Genomic DNA, 24682 nt, shown 5'->3' on the forward strand with positions numbered 1-24682 from the left:
ATTTGTTGTATTGGGTAGGGATATTTCGATTAGTTGTGTTAATTTCTTCTTTTTATTGGTGAGTATGATGTCAGGTTTGTTATGTGGTGTTGTTTTATCTGTTATAATGGTTCTGTTCCAGTATAATTTGTATTCATCACTCTCCAATACATTTTGTGGTGCATACTTGTATGTGGGAATGTGTTGTTTTATAAGTTTATGTTGTAAGGCAAGCTGTTGATGTATTATTTTTGCTACATTGTCATGTCTTCTGGGGTATTCTGTATTTGCTAGTATTGTACACCCACTTGTCATGTGATCTACTGTTTCTATTTGTTGTTTGCAAAGTCTGCATTTATCTGTTGTGGTATTATATGCTTACTGTAATATCTGGTGTTTATTGTTTGATCCTGTATTGCAATCATGAATCCTTCCATCTCACCGTATATATTGCCTTTTGTTAGCCATGTGTTGGATGCATCTTGATTGATGTGTGGCTGAGTTATATGATACGAGTGCTTGCCATGTAGTGTTTTCTTTTTCCAATTTACTTTCTTCGTATCTGTTGATGTTATGTGATCTACAGGGTTGTAGAAGTGGTTATGAAATTGCAGTGGTGTAGCCGATGTATTTATATGTGTGATTGCTTTGTGTATTTTGCTAGTTTCTGCTCATTCTAGAAAGAATTTTCTTAAATTGTCTACCTGTCCATAATGTAGGTTTTTTATGTCAATAAATCCCCGTCCTCCTTCCTTTCTGCTTAATGTGAATCTTTCAGTTGCTGAATGTATGTGATGTATTCTATATTTGTGGCATTGTGATCATGTAAGTGTATTGAGTGCTTCTAGGTCTGTGTTACTCCATTTCACTACTCCAAATGAGTAGGTCAATATTGGTATAGCATAAGTATTTATAGCTTTTGTCTTGTTTCTTGCTGTCAATTCTGTTTTCAGTATTTTTGTTAGTCTTTGTCTATATTTTTCTTTTAGTTCTTCTTTAATATTTGTATTATCTATTCCTATTTTTTGTCTGTATCCTAGATATTTATAGGCATCTGTTTTTTCCATCACTTCTATGCAGTCGATGTGGTTATCCAATATGTAATCTTCCTGTTTAGTGTGTTTTCCCTTGACTATGCTATTTTTCTTACATTTGTCTGTTCCAAAAGCCATATTTATATCATTGCTGAATACTTCTGTTATCTTTAGTAATTGGTTGAGTTGTTGATTTGTTGCTGCCAGTAGTTTTAGATCATCCATGTACAGCAAATGTGTGATTTTGTGTGGGTATGTTCCAGTAATATTGTATCCATAATTTGTATTATTTAGCATGTTGGATAGTGGGTTCAGAGCAAGGCAGAACCAGAAAGGACTTAATGAGTCTTCTTGGTATATTCCACACTTAATCTGTATTGGCTGTGATGTGATATTATTTGAATTTGTTTGGATATTAAGTGTGGTTTTCCAATTTTTCATTACTATGTTTAGGAACTGTATCAATTTAGGATCTACTTTGTATATTTCCAATATTTGTAGTAACCATGAGTGGGGTACACTATCAAAAGCTTTTTGGTAATCAATGTATGCGTAGTGTAGCGACCTTTGTTTAGTTTTAGCTTTAGTTTTATTATTATTATTATTATTATTATTATTATTATTAATGGTATTATTATTAGCACCAACAGAATTCCATATAGGTGAGGATGCCAAAAACAACACATTACTTTTTGTTTTATTAATTAATCATCTTCATTTAAACTTATTCCTAATGAACTAGGATTTCCTTGCTATATTCATGTATTTTTAAGTTACATTGCAGAAACATGTATCTTTAGTATTGCATTATTAAAAACACAATTATGTGGAGGTAATTCATTGTACTGAATGCATAATGTGACTGCTTTAGACACACATGAGAGCAGGTTTTCAGTAAGCAATAAATAAATAAATAAATAAATTTCTTCATTACAACTGAAGGAACTAATGTGTAACATCATGTCATCACAAGAAACCACTTCTACATTGATTGTAAGCTGGATTTCACCAAAAATATGAAGGCTTACTGAAAATTAATGCCTCTGAATTTTTTATGTGAAAACTCTTAAAACCTTTCAAAAAAACAAATGTTACTATCATTCTACATCTTTATTCTTCATCTCCACATACTTTCAGCCCTCTGCCACTAGAGGGCTCCAAATTGTAACATGTAACATGAGAATATGTAATGTAACTATGATGGTGCAGGAGAAACAGCATGCTGTAATTGAGTTTCAAATTAGAAGAGTTCATCTACACATGGAGAACCCTCTCATTCAGCATGACAATGCCAGACCACACACAAGACTTGTAGCATCTGCAACAGTCTGATTCCTTGGGTTCACTGTTGTCAATCGTCATCCATTCAGTCCCGACTTAGCCCCATCTGATTTTCATCTGTTTCCAAAACTTAAAGAACACCTTCAAGGACTTTACTTTGATAGTGGTGAAGTGATACAATTAGAGGTGAGGTTGTGGCTCCATCAATAAAGTCAACCATTCATGACTATATCCACAAACCGGTCTCTCATATGGAGGAATGTGTTTGTTCCCTATGACTATGTTTACTTAATACAAAAAAGGTAGACTTTTCAATTAAGTACCCATGTAATTGGGCTCAAATTCCACCCACACTCACCTTAAAAAGAAACACAATACTACATAAGCATGTTACATGTTACAATTTTCTGTGCACTGCCTGTAAAAGGAGGCATTTTATGTTGTGTCCTTACATTTGGATTAATGTATAATTCATTGCTCTCTAATTCTTCAACTGTGCCAACTGGAATACTGCACACTTCACTTTTGAAGTGGCCCCAGACAGAGAAATTCAGATGACTGAAGTCAGGTGATCTTTGAGGCCAAGGCACAGGAACTGCTCAGTCTATCCTTCTAGGACCATATAAACACTTTAGATGTTATCTTACACTAACGACACAATGTGCTAGTAACCAATCACGCATGTACAACATTTTTCATCATTGTGCAAAGGGGACACCCTCAAGCAGTACTGAAAGATAACATTGCAGAATATGAAAGTAACCCTGTCCATTAAGTTTTCTTGAAAGTATGTGTGACCCATGAGACAATTATCTAGTACCCCAAAACACACATTTAATGAGAAATGTGGTGATTCTTGAACAGCATGCAGGTCTATGTCACTCCAAAAATGAGTATTATTTATAAAAATTAAATACACCATCACCTGTGAATCCCCACTTGGTCTGTAAATAAAATGTTGCAATGGTTGACTGCAGTCTGTTGTTGAATACACTGACAAAAAAATCATCGAAGGACAATGTCCGTTTCACTGAGATATTCATATCATTGGATGGTATACGAGTATACTGAATTATGATGTGAAATTCTCCATACAGTAGTGTGGATTAGTACAGGCATCTGTGCAGTTATTATCCTCGATGATATCCCTGACAAAAGTTCAATTTCAAGTGTAATGTGTGCAGGTCTTCCTGCTCCCCTGCCAGATACAAAGTTCTACTTTTGTCAGAGATGCTGATGAATCCTTATAAATGTGATCTTTCAGTGTGTCTTTGTTCAGGGTATTTTTGTCAGTACCAACATGCAGTTTCTTATGCAGTGCCATCAGCACTACCATACATCAAATGCATGTCTGCATACTCTTTTTGCTGTAATGTTCCATTGTGATTACGCCTGACATTGTTCAGACAAGGGAAGTGACTGCTATGAATACGCACTGTATCTATCCTGTCTGTCCTGTACATAATGTTGGATAACAACTAAACCTTTTGGCAAATCTCTAAACAACATCACATTATGGATTGTTTCTTGTGCACAATTAGGAAAGAATAACTATGTTTAGAATAAATGAAGTCAGTGGGACTTGTATACACAAGTTCACCACTATCCTGAAAATGGCTCATTTGAAGACGAATGTTTACTGGAATGTGTTCGCTTCCACATTACATAATTTTACCCATGTCAGTTTTTGGTAACAATTATGTTACATCCTGTATACACAAAACAAATTACAAAATTCCTAAAACAGGCAACAGATTATCAATGTTTTTACAGCAGTTCTGTGGGTATCACAAAAACTTGGCAATGTTCTGATCTTATAGTAATATTTATTAGATAACTCAAATCAATGTTAATTAAACATAAGACTAGGCATATGCCTAATAGCTATACTATGATCAACAGAGTTCTGAAACAGAAGTACACAGAACCTCACTAAAACAAATTTACTCGAGTATAATGAGAATACAGTCAAAATAATATTTGTCATGGAAAAGGATACAGAAGACAGTTTAACTTGCAAGAAACTTTAGCAAGTTGCTCTGGTTCATTCATCTTCCAGAGTGAAATGACATTATCTGCAGTAAGAATGGCAAATTTTCTTCCACATTCCAACCAATGAAGTTCGATGATCCACTCATCAACATGACATCTGATTTTGTTAAGGATTCTGGGGACAAATAAAAAGATATTTTTTGAATATCATTAAAAATCAGTCATAATGCATATGGTACAGAATTTTATGTTACCATATATATATTTTCAAAATATAAATAATGCATACTTTGACTAAAATAACTTTCTACATCTATACCTACAGCCATACTCTTCAAACCATTGTAAAGTGCATTGCAGAGGGTACTTTTCATATTACCAGGCATTATGGCTTCTTCGTGTTTCATTCATCTGTGGAGCATGGGAAGGATGACTGTTTAACACACTGGAGACCAAGGCTGAGCACTGCTTGGTCCACAACTTTGTGTTAAACAGACCACACCTGATTACAGGTCTAGACCCTAATGCACTGCTTTCCAGGCGGGAAGGAGCGCCAGTCCCCGGCATGAATCCGCCCAGCAGATTTGTGTCGAGGTCCAGTGAGCCAGCCAGTCTGTGGATGGTTTTTAGGCAGTTTTCCATCTGCCATGGCGAATGCGGGCTGGTTTCCCTTATTCCGCCACAACTAAACTATGTCGGCGAATGCTGCGCAAACAAGTTCTCCATGTACGCGTACACCACCATTACTCTACCATGCAAACATAGGGGTTACACTCGTCTGGTGTGAGACGTTCCCTGGGGAGTCCACCAGGGGCTGAACCACACAATAACCCTGGGTTCGGTGTGGGGCGGTGGAGGGGTGAAGTGGACTGCGATAGTCATCATGAGGTTGCAGACCACTGCAGCTGCAGCAGGGATGGAGCCTCTCCGTCGTTTCTAGGTCCCCAGTTAACATAACATAACATAGGTTGGACCACAATTTTCTCAATGCTTGAATCACCTGTTGCTCAGAAACTGGACTCATTTTGTATGAGAACAATGTACAGACATCTCCAACCTGCCCCTTGACTGTTGCTAAATTCTGTTATCAATTTCTAAAATTATTTCAAAAGAAACATTAGCGAACATAACAGCTGCTGTCGTGAATGGCTGAGCCAACATGATCGTACCAAGTTTAAGGGCAAGTCATCCTCCAACTCTATGTTTTTTGTGGGTTTAACATGTTCAGTATGTTCTGCACCTACATCGAAATCTACAGCTACACTCCAAAAACCACCTTCTGGTACAAAGCAGAGGGTACTTTGTGTACAACAACCATTTTACTCCCCTTCTCCGTTACATGCATGAATGGGAAATGGGTATCAGAATGGCTGTCACTATGCATCAGCGTAAGATGGCATTTCTCTGGTTTTATTACCATAGTCATTTTGTGATGCAAATGTAGAAATAATATGTTGCGGGCTAGTACTCAAGGTGCAACAAGTGGGCATACTGAAATTATAACACCAGGCCCTTCTATGAAAACATGTTGAAAGTGACACTGTACTTGGATGAGTTAGCACTGTGACTATATGTTTTACTCTTGATCAGCCCCTAAGGCAGTCAATACTGACAATACACACTGAAAGGTCAGTAAACATTTGTTAGCCATCCCAACATTTGTTGCCCATTCTCATGTATCAGCCTGGGACATGCCATATGCTACTGCAATGCAGCAGTGCTACACAGTTACTGTTGGAGTACTAATTAGTTTTCATATTTTGTTGTCCCTGTTAATACATATTGATAAACCAATCATCATACTAGACTAAATGGACCCACTCTATGGAAAGGACAAACAAAATTTTATTTAAAAAAAAATCAACATTTTTCCACTGAAATGTACGACAAGCAGTATTTTTATGAGCTTACTATGACTGCACATTGCAACAATGAAATTGCCAATATCTGCCAAAAAATCAGAGAAAATTCATTTGATACCTGATTTGTATGAAAAACTCAGTTTCCCAAGTCTGAATCCCAAACATTTTGCAAAAATGTCTAGTGGACATGGATACTCTCCTCTATATAGCTGTCAAAATTTACAATTAAATTGTGAACAAATAGAAGAACTCATCACTCATAAGTATATGTCAATAAAATTGTAATTATTTATGAATTTTTAACATTACCTATGTTGCATGTATGTATGTACACATAAATACAGTTTGAATATAATAGAGGGAAACATTCCATGTGAGAAAAATATATCTAAAAACAAAGATGATGTGACCTACCAAATGAAAGCACTGGCAGGTTGATAGACACACAAACAAACACAAACATACACACAAAATTCAAGCTTTCACAACCAATGGTTGCTTCATCAAGGAAGAGGGAAGGAGAGGGAATGATGAAAGGATGTGGGTTTTAAGGGGAGGGTAAGGAGTCATTCCAATCCCGGGAGCAGAAAGACTTACCTCAGGGGGAAAAAAGGACAGGTATACACTCGCGCACACACACACACATAACCATCCGCACATACACAGACACAAGCAGACATTTGTAATTGCCTTTACAAATGTCTGCTTGTGTCTGTGTATGTGCGGATGGATATGTGTGTGTGTGTGTGTGTGTGCGCGAGTGTATACCTGTCCTTTTTTCCCCCTGAGGTAAGTCTTTCTGCTCCCGGGATTGGAATGACTCCTTACCCTCTCCCTTAAAACCCACATCCTTTCGTCTTTCCCTCTCTTTCCCTCTTTCCTCATGAAGCAACCATTGGTTGCGAAAGCTTGAATTTTGTGTGTATGTTTGTGTTTGTTTGTGTGTCTATCAACTTGCCAGTGCTTTTGTTTGGTAAGTCACATCATCTTTGTTTTTAGATATAAATACAGATTGAAGTATATATGCTAATCTCATTTCCTAAATCATGTATATATGATTATTTTTGCATTAATTGACTATTCCCTTGGTTCTTGGTTGAATACTTTATACATTATGAATGAAAAAAAAAAAAATACTGACATTGGCATAACAGCTGAAATAATATACACTCCTGGAAATTGAAATAAGAACACCGTGAATTCATTGTCCCAGGAAGGGGAAACTTTATTGACACATTCCTGGTGTCAGATACATCACATGATCACACTGACAGAACCACAGGCACATAGACACAGGCAACAGAGCATGCACAATGTCGGCACTAGTACAGTGTATATCCACCTTTCGCAGCAATGCAGGCTGCTATTCTCCCATGGAGACGATCGTAGAGATGCTGGATGTAGTCCTGTGGAACGGCTTACCATGCCATTTCCACCTGGCGCCTCAGTTGGACCAGCGTTCGTGCTGGACGTGCAGACCGCGTGAGACGACGCTTCATCCAGTCCCAAACATGCTCAATGGGGGACAGATCCGGAGATCTTGCTGGCCAGGGTAGTTGACTTACACCTTCTAGAGCACGTTGGGTGGCACGGGATACATGCAGACGTGCATTGTCCTGTTGGAACAGTAAGTTCCCTTGCTAGTCTAGGAATGGTAGAACGATGGGTTCGATGACGGTTTGGATGTACCGTGCACTATTCAGTGTCCCCTCGACGATCACCAGTGGTGTACGGCCAGTGTAGGAGATCGCTCCCCACACCATGATGCCGGGTGTTGGCCCTGTGTGCCTCGGTCGTATGCAGTCCTGATTGTGGCGCTCACCTGCACGGCGCCAAACACGCATACGACCATCATTGGCACCAAGGCAGAAGCGACTCTCATCGCTGAAGAGGACACGTCTCCATTCGTCCCTCCATTCACGCCTGTCGCGACACCACTGGAGGCGGGCTGCACGATGTTGGGGCGTGAGCGGAAGACGGCCTAACGGTGTGCGGAACCGTAGCCCAGCTTCATGGAGACGGTTGCGAATGGTCCTCGCCGATACCCCAGGAGCAACAGTGTCCCTAATTTGCTGGGAAGTGGCGGTGCGGTCCCCTACGGCACTGCGTAGGATCCTACGGTCTTGGCGTGCATCCGTGCGTCGCTGCGGTCCGGTCCCAGGTCGACGGGCACGTGCACCTTCCGCCGACCACTGGCGACAACATCGATGTACTGTGGAGACCTCACGCCCCACGTGTTGAGCAATTCGGCGGTACGTCCACCCGGCCTCCCGCATGCCCACTATGCGCCCTCGCTCAAAGTCCGTCAACTGCACATACGGTTCACGTCCACGCTGTCGCGGCATGCTACCAGTGTTAAAGACTGCGATGGAGCTCCGTATGCCACGGCAAACTGGCTGACACTGACGGCGGCGGTGCACAAATGCTGCGCAGCTAGCGCCATTCGACGGCCAACACCGCGGTTCCTGGTGTGTCCGCTGTGCCGTGCGTGTGATCATTACTTGTACAGCCCTCTCGCAGTGTCCAGAGCAAGTATGGTGGGTCTGACACACCGGTGCCAATGTGTTCTTTTTTCCATTTCCAGGAGTGTATATAAAATAATAAGTATTGTAGAATATATATTACACCAGTGTTGTCTTTTGTTTCCATTCACAATGATTTTTTTTTTCATTGTATAAATGTAAACCAGTAGAGTATATAGTAATACAAATAAAACATGACTTACAGGTCAGATCTCATCTGATTCAAACTAATGAACCTCAGCCTGGAATCTGTCAGTGCATTCCTCTTTAAATTACTGCTGGATATGTTACAGTTATGACTGTTTCCAGTGACTAATTGTCAGACATGTAGTGAAACAATAATAGGCACTTGCATTTCTTCATAAGTAATACATCATATAGGTTTATACTGAGGGTCAAAAGCTATCCCTGCACCAAGCATTCATCTTCTGCAGGCTATACTGCATTTTACAACACTATTCTAGCATTGCAAATCATCTGCATACAGGAACATCACTTGCAAGAAACCTCACAAATCTTTATTTTTACCCATCAATATATAATAAATAATAATGACCCTGTAACACTCCTCTGGGATGAACTCAAAGTTACTTTTCCATTTGATAATTCCTCCCCATTAAGAACAACATGCTGAAGTCTATCTTTAAGAAGTCTCCAATCAAATCTGAAAGCTCAATATCATATTCTGTTCAGTAGATGACAGTGAGGCACCCTATCAAGCATCCTGACATCAATAAAAATTGCATCAATCTTGGTGCCTCTGTTTAGTGCCTTCTAGTCCTTGTGGACAAACATGAAAAACCAGATTTCAGAAGTTTGCTCTTTCCAGAATCTATCTTGATTCCTACAATGGAGATTTGAAAACTGAAATGAAACTATATGGTTCCAGAGACCTTTTCACATCTCAAACATCTATGATGTGTGTATATATACAGACTGAAGCAATGAACAAAAATTTGTACTGCGGCTGCTCTCTAGGCAGATGTGCTAACCACTATGCCACCCTGACACAGTGGCTTTGCAAAACTGGAAAACCCTCTGGCAGTAGCAGCAATTTAACCCAGGTCTACATCTATATACATACTCTGAAAGCAACCAATATGGTGCATGATGGGAGTACCTTGTACCATTATGATCATTCCATTTCCTGTTCAACATGCAAATGAAGCAAGGGAAAATAACTGTCTATATACTGCCACACAATCCATAATTTCCACTACCTTGTATCTGTGTTCCTTACACAAAATGTACATTGGCAGTAGTAGTATAGCTCTGCAGTAAGCTGCAAATCTTAATTGTCTAAATTTTCTCAATGGTGTTTCAAGAAAAGAACATCGTCTTCCCTCCAAAGATTCCCATTTGAATTCATGAAGCATCTCCGTAATACACGCACACTGATCAAACGTACTGGTAACAAATCTAGCAGCATACCTCTGAGATGCTTTGAGGTCATCCTCTAATTGGATCTAGTGGTGATTCCCAACACTCGAGCAGCTCTCAAGAATGAGTCGCATAAGTGTTTTATACCTGGATCCTTTATAGATGAGCTACACTTTCCTAAAGGCCTCCTGATAAACCAAAGTTTGTTGTTCAAGAGTGCTATCATGTATTTCATTACCTGATCGTAACAATCCATAGGGAGCATCAGCTGATTACGTACACAAGTTGTCAGATAGAAGTGATCACATGTCACAGCTGTGTCCTGGTCTGCACAGTACCACAAACATTCATGGCAATGACTTCAAGTTACTGTCATTGCTTGTACCTACCACCAAAATTCCAATGAAATTCCTCACATAAGGCTTCACAGAGAACTCTCCCTCATTAGGGCTATGTCTCCCCAAACCTTCAGAAAAATTTACTATGATCACTGTCATACATACGACTGGCCGAAGTCTTCATCTCTCCAGTTGAATCATTTGTTAGCTACTTTCATTGCTATTGCTTAATGCTTTTCTCCCCATATTAAAATATAATGTTTAGACTACAGATATCAACAAAATTCCATGTCTTATTGTATCATAAATTTTACTTTACTGAAGATGTTACACCATATTTATTATTAGTTTATTATCTATTTTTAGTATTATTATATATAGTGTAAAACTGACAAGTCACCTATGTCACAATCTTTGATTGTATAAGGCATGTTATGTGATGATAAAAATGGAAATGGAAAATGGAAATGGGTCACCTACCGGACATTATCATTGAGAAATGGGACAGCCTTCATTCAGGTCCCTTGTGAAACATTTCTGTTAATTTATCTATGCTTTTTGTCACGCTAAGATCAACTGCAAGCTAGGGAACTACATCTAATCAACTGATTCAGATGAAAACTCATTTGTAATGTATAATGTAAAATATTATTTAGTAAAAGTAATTATCAGACTTATCGAGGAATTTCTCTAACCCTTAAAAAACCACACATGTACACACCACATATACCCTGCTAGCCAAGTACCTACTTTTGAGTGTAATGCACTAATGATCTATTAAAGAAGACCTCCACAATTTTTCAGCCAGAAACACACCACACAATCCTCTGAGCCTCTAGTATAAGCTCTCCATCCAGCTCCAAACAAGAGGACAATAACTGAGTGTGGAAACAATAGCATAAAACAATAATCATGCTTCCTCAGCATGTGTGAGCCCAACTGCCTTGATCAAATCAGCCAGCCATATAAAGGAACAGAGGATGGTCTCTGAACTAAGGTAACAGGTATCATTCATGCAGACATGAACTATTTGCAACTGCATGCTCCATGCAATAGGCAAAATTTCATATCCATTGTTAAGATGTGAGGTAAAAGCTACGAAGCCAGGTACCCACATTTGTCATTCACACAAACATACAGGGTTTGTAACAAAAAGGATTTGGGAAAGTTTGGGAACAATAAGTTTATTTGGGATATTGCTACAATGCTTAAAAATTCTTCAAAGTACAGCCCTTGAGTGTTAACAAACTTTTGCTAGGAGCTTTACCTTGACTTGAAGGCTCCCTGATAGGCAGATTCAGGAAGGACCTTAAGGATACACATGCAAGCTTCTTTGGTGACACTTAGGATTCCATGGTGGTGACCTCTGAGGGAGGATTTCACTTCTGGGCATACGCAATAGTCTGCTGGTGCCAAGTTGGGACTGTAAGAGGGTTGGAGAATTGTTCATGATGCCATTTACTGTCACGTAGTTGGTGACCTTGGAGCATGTGGGGCTGCATGCACTGTCGTGATGTAGTTTCCAATTTTCAGCAATGACTGGTTTCACCCTGTTGTCCCTTCTCTTCAGTCCTCTTAGTATTTCCAGGTAAAATGCTTCATTCACTGTCTGCCCCTCAGTTACAAATTCATAGTGGACCACCCCCTGATGTCCAAGAAAACAATGAGCATGGCTTTCACTCTTGATTTGCTCCTTTGAGCCTTTTCTGGATGAGCTGATGTAGTTTGCCATTTGGAACTTTGCCGCTTTGTTTCTGGGTCACATTTGAATATCCAAGTTTCTCTCATGATTATGTCCAAAAAGCTGGGATCTTCTTCAGCACACTGCAGAAGGTCTTCACAAGCACACACACACACCCCTGCTTTTGATCATCCGTCAAGACCTTTGGGACAAGTTTAGTGCATATCTTTCACATAGCCAAATCTTCAGTGACAATGGAGTGCCATGTCATTTTATCAATGCCAAATGCTTCTGCAACCATGTACACACTTAACAGATGGTCTGAATTCAGTACTTCATGCACACTTTGCACACTGTCATTGGTTCTTGATGTTGACAGCCATCCAGTACGTGCCTTATCCTCCACACACTCTCTGAGCCATCTTTGGAGAGCTTGTGCCTCTTAAAAACTGCAGTATGTGACATGCTGTCATCCTTTAACACTTGCTGAATCATGTCCAATGTCTCCGTACCCAATTTCCCCACTACAACACAACATTTAATGATGTATCACTGCTCAGTCATTCGCTGCATTTTGGGCTTGCGCCAAGTCACTAGACAGTGTTCCACTAAAAATGTGATTCCGTCTAAACGAATGCTCACAGGCAACTGGTACCTGGCATGTGTCAGAAGTCACACCCCTCTGCCACCACTGAGCATGCACAGTGTGAAGTGCTGTAACAAACAGTCATGTCAAGAAAAATATTCCCAATACTTTTTATGCAGACTCCGTATGTGACTCCTTCATTGTCCACCACTCACTCTTGGGTGCATACATACCAGCCAGGTCATCTGCACAAGAAGACAGTCACATCAGTGACCCAGGTAAAGCCAGAGTTGTCATATTCTTCACTCCACATACAATAATGCTGCCACAGCCCAGTGGAGCAAACTGATACCTATCCACCATGGCTAGCACAGCTTCAACCTGGACACTGGTGAATCCTCCTCCTCCTCCTCCTCCTCCTCCTCCTCACCACCACCACCACCACCACCACCACCACATCCATACAATAAAGACAGTCCATATTCATCCACCATACAACTATATAATAACATGAAAGAAGATATGAAATTATACAATCAAAGTCTAACTGAAAACTACAGTGGCACAACTATAACAAGAGATCAAACTGCATGACTGTGGACTGAAGAAAATGGAAATTTTGGAAATTTGTGGTAAGGTCTTAAGGGACCAAACTGCTGAGGTCATCAGTCCCTAAGCCTACACACTACTTAATCTAACCTAAACTAACATATGCTATGGACAACATGCACACCCCTGCCCGAGGAAGGACTCGAACCTCCGATGAGGGGAGCCACACGGACCGTGACAAGGCGCCCTAGACCGCACGGCTACCCTGCACGGGTGAAGAAGATGCAAAGCCACATTACTAAAACACAAACTACTAAGAATGGATGAAAACAAGAAAATAAGAATGAGCCCTTGTGCATTTTAGACAAATAAAGCTATTTCATAAAAGTAAAAATGAAAGCTATTAAGTAAGCACCTAGTATTAATGTGATGTGTACAGGCCAATAATTTAATGTTGGCTGTTTTGTAGGTATTGTTCAGCTTTTTCAGATACAGTAGTTTCAGCAGAATGGTGTGTCTAGCAAACATAATATTGCATCTAATACAGCAGTCAAATGACACAGGCCAGATAAAAGAAAAGTACTGGTTAGAAATCATGTAACCACTATTTTGTGGCTGCAAACTTCAAGATCATGTACCAATCAGAAGAAAACCTTAGCCTTTATCCAAAACCTACATTACACTTACAACCATCATAAAAGCAAACAATGTTGTGAGTCCAGTGAATTTTTCTCAACAGACTCCAATGGCAGACTCTACATCAGTAGTGCAGAGCATCATGGAGAGGTATACTGTTGAAATCCCAAGTTTAGTATATGCACAGGTGTGACAATGCCACTATACTAAACATTCAACGTCAATACTTCACAGACCGATGGTTGCCCAATAGTAGCTGGGGAACAGTATCCCATGAGAAGAAAACAAACTCACCATGTGAGTCAGTCTATGGGAAACAAAGAGTTTGAACCCACATAGAGACAGGCATGAGAGCAAAACAGCATGTGGCTGGTGTGGACGGCTAATGGCTAAGCACTCAGCAACAACTGAAAGTACGGAGTGCAATGTAAGGCCCGCAGTCATTGAGCTCTGGGTAACTACTGGCTCAACTGGCCTACTACCATCGACAGGTAAATACCTCCACCAATGTGTCTGCCCATGCTACACATCACAAGCACATGGCAGGTTTCTGCACCATCCCACTGCACTACCCACGCCAACTCGTCTGCCTTCATTGTGATGTCCACTAGTGGGGATACTAAACTGAGAGTGTATGTTTCAGGAAGAATCAAGCGACATATTACTTCCTCCCACATACATCTTGCAAAATGATCATTATGAGAAAACTACAGAAAATAGAGATCATACAGTGGTCTAATGACAATCATCTGTTAAGGCAGTCTAAAGCAGTCTAAACCTACAGATTTAAACTGCTTTAAACTGCCTTAACAGACATGGCACAATAATTGCCTAACAACATTTAGCACTGTACTTGAGAATGGCATAAAAGCCAAACTCTAGACAGTACAAAAAATAAATACAGTAACACACAGTCAAATGGCAATTTACTCTTTCAAAAAGTTTTAACAGTGTGTTTGTATACATCAACACAGTTATATATTTTGCTGCATATAAACAACCAATATGTATGTACAAGAGGCATTTGAGAAGTCCATGCAAAGACAAAAACTACTAATGTGTTTGGGGTAAACCTTTTTTTTATTTTTCGACATAGTCTCCCTTTAGACTTATACGCTTCATCCAACGCTGTTCTAACTTGTTGATCCCTTCCTAATAATAGGAACTGTCCAAGTCTGCAAAATAGCTATTAGTTGCTGCAATCACCTCCTAATTTGAATAAAATCTTTGTCCCGCCAGCCATTTCTTCAAATTGTGGAACAAACAGTAGTCCAAGGGAGCCAAGTCTGGAGAATAGGGGGGATGTGAAATGAGTTGGAATCCTATTTCCATTAATTTTGCAACCACAACTGCTGAGGTGTGTGCTGGAGTATTGTTGTGATGGAAAAGGACTTTTCTGCGGTCCAATCACCCATTTTTCTTGCAGCTTGGTTTTCAAACGGTCCAATAATGATGAATAATATGCACCTGTAATAGTTTTACCCTTTTCCAGATAGTTGATGAGGATTATCCCTTGCGAATCCCAAAAGACAGTCACCATAACCTTTCCAGCTGAAGGACTGGTCTTCACCTTTTTTGGCGCAGCTTCTCCCTTGGTAACCCATTGTTTAGATTGGTTTAGATTGTTGTTTGGTCTTGGGAGTATAGTAATGTATAGTAATATCTATGTTTCATCCCCAGTGACAAAATGACACTTAAAGTCCTGCAGATTCTTCCTGAACAGCTGCAAACCATCCTTGCAACACTTCACACAATTCCGTTTCTGGTCAAACATGAGCAATCGTGGAACCCATCTTGTGGATAGCTTTCTCATGTCCAAATGTTTACGCAAAATATTATGTACCTGTTCATTCAAGATGCCCACAGCAGTAGCAATCTCATGCACCTTAACTCTTCTGTCATCCACCACCATATCACGGATTTTATCAATGATTTCTGGAGTCGTAACCTCCACAGGGCGTCCAGAACGTTCAGCATCACTTGTGCCCACATGGACACTCTGAAAATTTTGAAACCACTTACAGACTGTTCTAATCAAAGGTGCAGAGTCACCATAACGTTTAACAAGCTTCTCTTTAGTCTCCTGAGGTGTCTTGCCTTACATAAAGTAATGTTTAATCACCACACAAATTTCTTCTTCATCCATTTTTTGACAATCACTCGACTTCCTTGATTCACACGAATGCCAAACACAAAGAAATAGACCAATATGGTTCAAACTTGGTGTGTGTTCTGCAAAGGTGCTATGTTAATCTTTGCTTTTATTAACTAGGTTTTCGTTTAAATATAATGTCCTTAAATATGAATCAGCTACAGATTTCAATGCTGAGCCATCAACAAGTGTCAGCACGCGAGCCATTCAATGAAAGATCATCAATACTGGCTTTCACAGCTGAATGCCCACTCGTGTACTGACATAAGGCTTTACGCCTCCCCTGGGCCCATCAACATCAAAACTGGAGACTGTTGATGACTGCAAACATGTTGCATGGTCAGACAAGCCTCATTTCAAATTGTATCAAGTGGATGGACATGTATGGGTATGGAGACAACCCCATGAATCTATGGACCCTGCATGACAGCAGGGGATTGTTCAAGCCAGTGGGGGCTCTGTAATGGCGTGGGGCATGTGCAGTTGGAGTGATATTGGACCCCTAATACATTTAGATACAACTCTGACAGGTGACACGTATGTAAGCATCCTGTCTGGATCACCTGCATCCATTCATGTCCACTGTGCATTCTGACGGACTTAGACAATTCCAGCAAGACAATGCGACACCCCCCATGTCCAGAATTGCTACAGAGTGACTCCAGGAACACTCTCCTGAGTTTAAAAACTTCCGCTGGCCACCAAGTTCCCCAGGCACGAACATTATTGAGGATATCTGTGATGCCTTGCAAGGTGCTGTTCAGAAGAGATCTCCACCTCCTTGTACTCTTATGGATTTATGGCCCTGCAGGATTCATGGTGTCGATTCCCTCCAACATTACTTCAGACATTAGCTGAGTCCATGCCATGTTGTGTTGCGGCACTTCTGCGTACTCACAGGGATCCTACATGATATTAGGCAGGAGTACCAGTTTCTTTATCTCTTCAGTGTATTTTATTAATGTGGTCATTTCTGTCTACATAGGTGGGAATGAACAAAATATTTTTGTGTTCAGAGGAGAAAGTTGGTGATTGACATTTCACGTAAAGATCTTGTCATGCCTCTGTTTTAACGATTGCCAGCTGATCTTAGATATCATATCTGTGACATTTTCTCCCTTATTATGCAATAATAAAAATGAGCTGCCCTTCTTCGAACTTTTTGGATATGCTCCATCTGTTCTATCTGGTAAGGATCCCATACTGCACAGCAGTACTTCAGAAGACGATGGACAAGCATAGTGTATGCAGCCTCTTCAGTAGATTTTCTGCATCTTAAAAGTGTTCTGCCAACAAAATGAACTCTTTGGTTTGCTTTCCCCACAATACCCTCACCAGTTTAAGGTGTTTGTAATTGAAATATTTGGATACATAATTGAACCTACAAGCTTTAAATTTGTAAAATGTATCACATAACTGAACTTAACAGATTTTTTAATACTTATGTTCAGTATTTCACACTTTTTATTGTTTAGGGGTCAGTTGCCACTTTTCACACTATGTAGATATCTTGTCTAAATCATTTTGCAATTTGTTTTTAACTTCTGAAGACTTTACTTGATAGTTAATGACAGCATTAGATGCAAACAATCTAAGAGGGCTTCTCAGGTTGTCTCCTAAGTCGTTCACGTGGATTAAGGACAGCAGAGAGCCTATAATACTTCTTTGGTGGACTCCAGATATCACTTCTGTTTCACCAGAGGACTTATACCAATTGCTGTGAGCTGTAACCTTTCTGACAGTAAATCACAAATCCAGTTCCACAACTCAGACACAGGAGCAAATCCCACGACAGAGTGTACAATACCAGTCATAAAAGTAAAGGAGGGCAATTGGGGGAGGTATGCCTTACTGACACTCAGCACAAAGCAAACACAATCTAACACCACATAAGACATGTGTATATATCTGTAATATCTGTACCTATAGTTAATAATAGCATATTTTATTTGCAGAAAAGCTTTTGTGTCTTCTTGGAAAAGGTACAGAAAACAAATGGGGAAATTTTGGTGTCATATTCCAAGTAATAATTCCTTTTCCATGTGATCTTGATGCAATCCACAAAATTGTATGTCTCATTACATTCATAGCAGTGCCGTAGCAGCCTTTGACTGTGGCTGCAATTTTCCACCGTAAGTTTTTGTGCTGTCAGGTGTACAAAGTCATTTTAGCAGTATCAGGCCATGACAATGTAGCCACACTTGTATATGTGTGTGCACATCAATTATGTTTACCAAATAAAGTTTATTATTCTTAATATCACAAAAAATTTCACAGGCTAGTGATAAACTCTACATATTTAAGTGAACTTAAGCTTAGCTCAAGCCTCCAAATAGATGTGGGGAAAAATACTGTAGAAATAAAATAGCTGTAGAAGACAGACAACACTCACAGTTAAAATTAATTGAGGTCAAACTCCACATCAACATAAATAAATGGTAGTCTAACTGACACACGGTGCAATAACAGTAAGTGCCAATACACGACAAGAATAATCAAAAGTCTCCACTGGCAAACTAAGTCAAAAATCAGACTCAGTGCGAATAACTAAAAGGCAAATTGTCTTAATTCACAAAAATACAAGTCCTGACAAACAACTGGCAGAAATAAAAAAAAGTTCTGTGCACTGCAGAATATCTCTAAGGTCCCACTGAACTGATACAAAATATTCCAAAGAGTCACGACTGATGATGCAACAATTGGTATCGCTGTAAAGGGTGTGGCCATATCACTGCTGAAACTAGCATAGGTCTTGCATCTGCCAGTTTGTCCCGACCAATAAGAAAGAGTACCACCACCCTCTTAGGTCCTCAGTGCACCCCTCCCTGGAAAATCCAAGCCTCTTCATCACTTAATGACTTCATGCTATCACCAGACTCTCTTACAACTTTTTATGTACAAATGTAATTGAAAATCTGTGTGTGCAATTAGGTGCATGCTAAAAATCTAAACAAAACTGGAATCCTACACTTAATTCTATGAGCAGTAGTTTGCCCACAAATTAATTTTTACAAAATTGCAAATCTTAGCAGCAGTCATCAAAACAGTTTATGATCTCTATACCTTCACTAATCCAGTATATATAAATAAATAAATACAAATATGTAAGGCACCTCTGTCTAACAAGAATTTGCCTACTCTTTCCACTGCTGCAATCAGAATTAACAAAACTCTAATCAATTTTGAATTATGGACAAAACTTGGTTGATTTATAAACAATTAAAAATGACAAAAATGTAAATCTTACAAACTAAATGTCATAGGTGATGTGTAATCTCATCTGGCAACATACAGTGTCATGCTATTACTGTGGCTGTCTTGGATAAAATGACATGTCAATTTTAATCAAAAGTTCAGTTCAAATGCCTCTCACAGGTTAATAAATTACACTATGAAACATGTGACTAGTGCAGTCAATGCGCATTGATAAGTGATAGAAATTGATAGTAAATGATATTAATTATTTATTGGATTTCAGTTAAACAAATCTTCTCAGCACTATATCTTTCCACACCCATTATCTCGAGTGTGTATCTGCATATCAACAGAATCATCTTCACTACCTCTTTAACATGACATATTGTGCTTTTCTCTATCTATAATTGCTTGGCCTGCACATGTTCAAATGTGAACAATATAAATCTACCCTTTGTGCACACCTCCAGGTGGAACTGACATCATGTCCAGAGCATTCAAATCTGACAGGAGGACATGCAGGCTCCTAGCCTCACTGCTCTGCCCTGTCATGCCATACCACCTTTGCATGCTGCTGGACATCCATCAGAGGCATGCTCACCTGGCTTTTGCAATCCAGAATGCACACTCCAGATGTAGCATCCAAGCAAAATTAATCATGTTTCAGTCTTTTTTATGTGCTTACAACTGATCGACACATTAATTATAATGGTGAATCCCACCATTAATTTCCCCATTATTAATTTGGATAGAAATTACAATGACAGTAATAATACAAATATGGCTGAAATATATATGCATACAAATCCACTAAAATCCTATTAGAGTACTCACTCTTTAAAATTCAGGTTTAAGTGAAGAAAAACAACTTCTCTTCCACCAAAAATAGCAATTCTTTCATCTGACTGTGGAGCTATACCGTGAATCCTCTGTCCATGGAAGACCGAACAATTTAATAAACATTCTGAGGTCTCTGCATTATATATACTGAACCACGGTCCAGTTCCTGCAACATAAAAGTCATAAAAGATCAGGATACAGAAGTAAAAATATGGAAAACACTGACACTGTTGCTTATTTTACTAAACTTGCCAAACAAGCAAACAGAAGACACAGATATAGAAATATGTTTCACATAGCCAACATACAGTGAGAGCGTCTGCAGCAAGAACATTGGTGTTATCTCAAGCCTGTCACATGAACTTCTGTGTTGGGCAAACATAAGCCGCATGGCAGCAGACACTCTTCCAGCTGATATTATGTGACTTAGCCTCTACAACTGAACTAAAGAGCTAGTAGTGCTGAGGCTTACATCCAGTTCAATCACTATTGCATATGAATTTTTATCTGGAACTATGACTTATATTAATTCCTATCAAGAACTATTTTTGCTTGTTTCCATGGACTAATAGACAATTTTAATCTGTTGTTACAGAAGTTCATTTGCGTTCAATAAATGTTGTTGGTCTTAAAGTGAAGGTAATAACACAGGGAATGAGGTGGTTCCAGTTTGGAACACCAATTGCTAACATGGATGCAAAATTCTTTGAGCTTTGACAGGAACAATTACATCAGCATCAGGAATTGGGTCAAATATTTCACTAGTTCAATGCTGCAGAAGTCACAAGTACTACCAGCCCTCTTGTCATTTCAGCCGTTTAACCAGTCTCAGAAAAACTGAGAAGTATATCAGAAACGTCTCATGTTGCACTATCTGGCAAGCGATATCAAATGGCCAGATTGTTCATGGGACTTTCTGTTGTCTGTAAATCCACAGTTATATTCCTGGTTCAAAAGTTAACCCCATTATCTGATCCATCCAGGTTAATGTTGTGTGACCTATTCCCTTTACCATCTGATCAATTTTTCAACAAAATACATGTGGTAGTGGCACAGCTGGAATTCTTACAACCCCATACATCAGATGCTATAAATTATGCTTCTTTTATTGTGGATTTGCATGGGTTGAGTCACAAATTCAGTTCTTCGTGTGTGTGTGTGTGTGTGTGTGTGTGTGTGTGTGTGTGTGTGTGTGTGTGTGTGTGTGTTTTTTACACAAAAAGTTTAACATGTGAAGTAATGTGAGTCACTTAGTCCTACATAAGGAGGTTTGGTCAGACAGTTAAACTCCTGCCAAGCTGATGTGCTGCAAATTCCTAGTGCTGTTGGAATATCGCACACAGTGCAACAAACTTTTTCAGCACACTTTGACATTTCTCATGCTGCCTAGAGCTGTAGCAATAGAGTGCAGTGGATTTATTTAACAGACTCTAAAGCGTTCCACAAGTTCCATTCAGTGACAGCCCACCAGACTGCTCTGCAGACCCACGGCATTGTTCACGGCGATACACTTTGTTTCCAAGGTGCCCAGACTGTTTTCCCTTGTATGCCGGACAGGAATGTCCACATTATGATGATTCAGTTTGTTAGTTTCATGTTCCATGGCTCATGTTGCATGATAAATTGTAATTGTGCGGAATGAGTCATTTTACATTCACATCGCAAATTAATTTGTAAATGTGGCTACATGCTAAACATTTATGGGCTTTTTTTTATGTACAGATGTGAGTTAGCAATTTCTGTGCACCACCTATTACACATTAGAATAACAGAAATTCTTCTATGGAACAAGAGGAGTTGTCAAGGAGAAACGTTTTCAGTTTGTTTTCAAGTTTTACTCTGCACTGTCCCCTGGTAAACAAAGTAAGAGCCTACGGAATATCAGACCAGCTGCGTGGCTGGATTGAAGAGTTTTTAGCAAACAAAACACAGCATGTTGTTATCAACGGAGAGATGTCTACAAACGTTAAAGTAACCTCTGGCGTGCCACAGGGGAGTGTTATGGGACCATTGCTTTTCACAATACATATAAATGACCTAGTAGATAGTGTCGCAAGTTCCATGTGGCTTTTCGCGGATGATGCTGTAGCATACAGAGAAGTTGCAGCATTAGAAAATTGTAGCGAAATGCAGGAAGATCTGCAGCGGATAGGCACTTGGTGCAGGGAGTGGCAACTGACCCTTAACATAGACAAATGTAATGTATTGCGAATACATAGAAAGAAGGATCCTTTATTGTATGATTATATGATAGCGGAACAAACACTGGTAGCAGTTACTTCTGTAAAATATCTGGGAGTATGCGTGCGGAATGATTTGAAGTGGAATGATCATATAAAATTAATTGTTGGTAAGGCGGGTACCAGGTTGAGATTCATTGGGAGAGTCCTTAGAAAATGTAGTCCATCAACAAAGGAGGTGGCTTACAAGACACTCGTTCGACCTATACTTGAGTATTGCTCATCAGTGTGGGATCCGTACCAGATCGGGTTGACGGAGGAGATAGAGAAGATCCAAAGGAGAGCGGCGCGTTTCATCACAGGGTTATTTGGTAACCGTGATAGCGTTACGGAGATGTTTAACAAACTTAAGTGCCAGACTCTGCAAGAGAGGCGCTCTGCATCGTGGTGTAGCTTGCTCGCCAGGTTTCGAGAGGGTGCGTTTCTGGATGAGGTATCGAATATATTGCTTCTCCCTACTTATACCTCCCGAGGAGATCACGAATGTAAAATTAGAGAGATTAGAGGCTTTCAGACAGTCGTTCTTCCCGCGAACCATACGCAACTGGAACAGGAAAGGGAGGTAATGACAGTGGCACGTAAAGTGCCCTCCGCCACACACCGTTGGGTGGCTTGCGGAGTATAAATGTAGACATAGATGTAGATGCTGTTTGACAGACATTTTATATCACTCGCAAAGTGATCAAAAATTTTAGTTGCAGCAGTTTGTACCCCTTTTGTGCTAAATAAAACCTTAATGTGGAGTAATGAAAGTCATTTTTTCTTCTGGCATTGTAATCATGTACATCATTGCTCTTTTTGAATTGTAGTGGATTATTTACAATAAATTTCATGAGGGAATAAATATACTGTGAAGCAGTAATCAGAATGCACAACTCCTTACACAGATGTCTACAAGATGATTATGGGTGAGAACCACATATTATTCTTACAGCAAGTTTTTGAGCAATGAAGACTTACTTTCTTAAATGTGAGTTACTTCAGAACATTTTTCAATATGACATTATTGAATGAAAATATGGAAAATATGTCAACTTACAGATTTACCTCTCCCCACGATTTTCAGTGATTCTGAGTGCAAATATGGCTGAACTAAAAGGTGAAATCTAAGATTTTCAGGACTGCTGCTGCCATCTGGAAAGTAGGAGTAGTAGATCTTTGTATTTCCAGGTGGCGAGAGCTGCATATCTGATGAGTCAGTGTGCGGAGTGGCATTCAGCTGGGAGGATGTGTTGTATGTCAACAGTGATTTCCGTAATACTCTGTGTTTGGTGTGTGGCGATTTTACGATGGATCCGCAAACAGAACAGCGCCTGTGTATCAAATTCTGTGCGAATCTTGGGAAAAGTGCTACAGAGATGAAAGCTGGATTTACGGTTATGACCCAGAGACAAAGCAACAATCGTCCCAGTGGAAGAGCCCAGGCTCTCCAAGACCCAAAAAAGTGAGACAGGTGAAGAGCAAAGTGAAGAGCATGATCATCGTTTTCTTTGATACCAAGGGAATTGTGCACAAAGAATTCGTCCCACCCTACCGAACAGTGAATTCCGCATACTACTGTGATGTTTTGCGATGACTCCGTGAAAACTTGCGGCAATGGTGGCCTGAACTTTGGCATCAAGGGAACTGGCTCCTGCATCATGACAATGCACCCTGCCACACATCTTTGTTCACCAGGACCTTTTTGACAAAAAACAACATGGCAGTTGTACCCCACCCACCGTACTCGCCAGATTTGGCACCTTGCAACTTCGCGCTATTCCCAAAACTGAAATTTAAGTTGAAAGGCCGTCGGTTCAACACTCTAGAGAGGATTCAAGAAGCATCACTGGTGGTGATAAACACCTTCAAAGAACAGGACTTCCAGAAAACGTTTGACCAGTGGCAGAAGTGCTTCAACCAGTGTGTATGTGCAGATGGGAACTACTTTGAGGGTGATGGTGGCCATTAGTCCAAATGTAAGGATTTCAACAGATGGCAGAACAAGTCCCGAAAATTTTGGATAGCACCTCGTAAGTTGCTTTAGAAGTTCCAAAATGTGCTTTTTCCAGTTTAAATTCTCATCAGTGCGGACACCTAAGAATTTTGAACTTTCCAACCTGTCTACTATTTTCGCACCATGTGTTGCACTTATCATTGGTGTAGTACCTCTAGGTGTGTGGAACTGAGGGCAAGACCATTCACAGAAAATCAGCCAGTGATACTTGTAAGAAAATTGTTTACTACTTCAAAATAAATTTACTGAAAGCAAATAACTTGGCTTCAGCTGTGTTAGGTATAGATGTACTACCTACTGGTGATACATGAAAATTTGTGAGGGGCCAGGACTCAAACCCGGATCTCCCACTTATCGCGAGTGGTCACTTTAACCATTAAGCTATCTGTGCATGCCTCTCGGACCAACTCAAACTTTCA

General features: G+C 39.8%; 1 protein-coding gene across 2 annotated transcripts in view; it reads right to left on the reverse strand.

Moving 5' to 3' along the window:
• Positions 1–24682, reverse strand: part of LOC126183594 (WD repeat-containing protein 6) — a 284304-nt gene that overhangs the window by 182794 nt on the left and 76828 nt on the right. For both annotated transcript variants that reach the window (XM_049925694.1, XM_049925693.1), the window contains exons 2-3: positions 20022–20193; positions 4294–4461 (exon numbers count right to left, since the gene is read on the reverse strand). In XM_049925694.1, the coding sequence (XP_049781651.1) occupies positions 4294–4461; positions 20022–20193 (340 nt within the window). The remainder of the gene's footprint in view (positions 1–4293; positions 4462–20021; positions 20194–24682) is intronic.

This window comes from Schistocerca cancellata, chromosome 4, assembly GCF_023864275.1.
Source record: "Schistocerca cancellata isolate TAMUIC-IGC-003103 chromosome 4, iqSchCanc2.1, whole genome shotgun sequence".
In the NCBI taxonomy this organism is placed as follows: domain Eukaryota; kingdom Metazoa; phylum Arthropoda; class Insecta; order Orthoptera; family Acrididae; genus Schistocerca; species Schistocerca cancellata.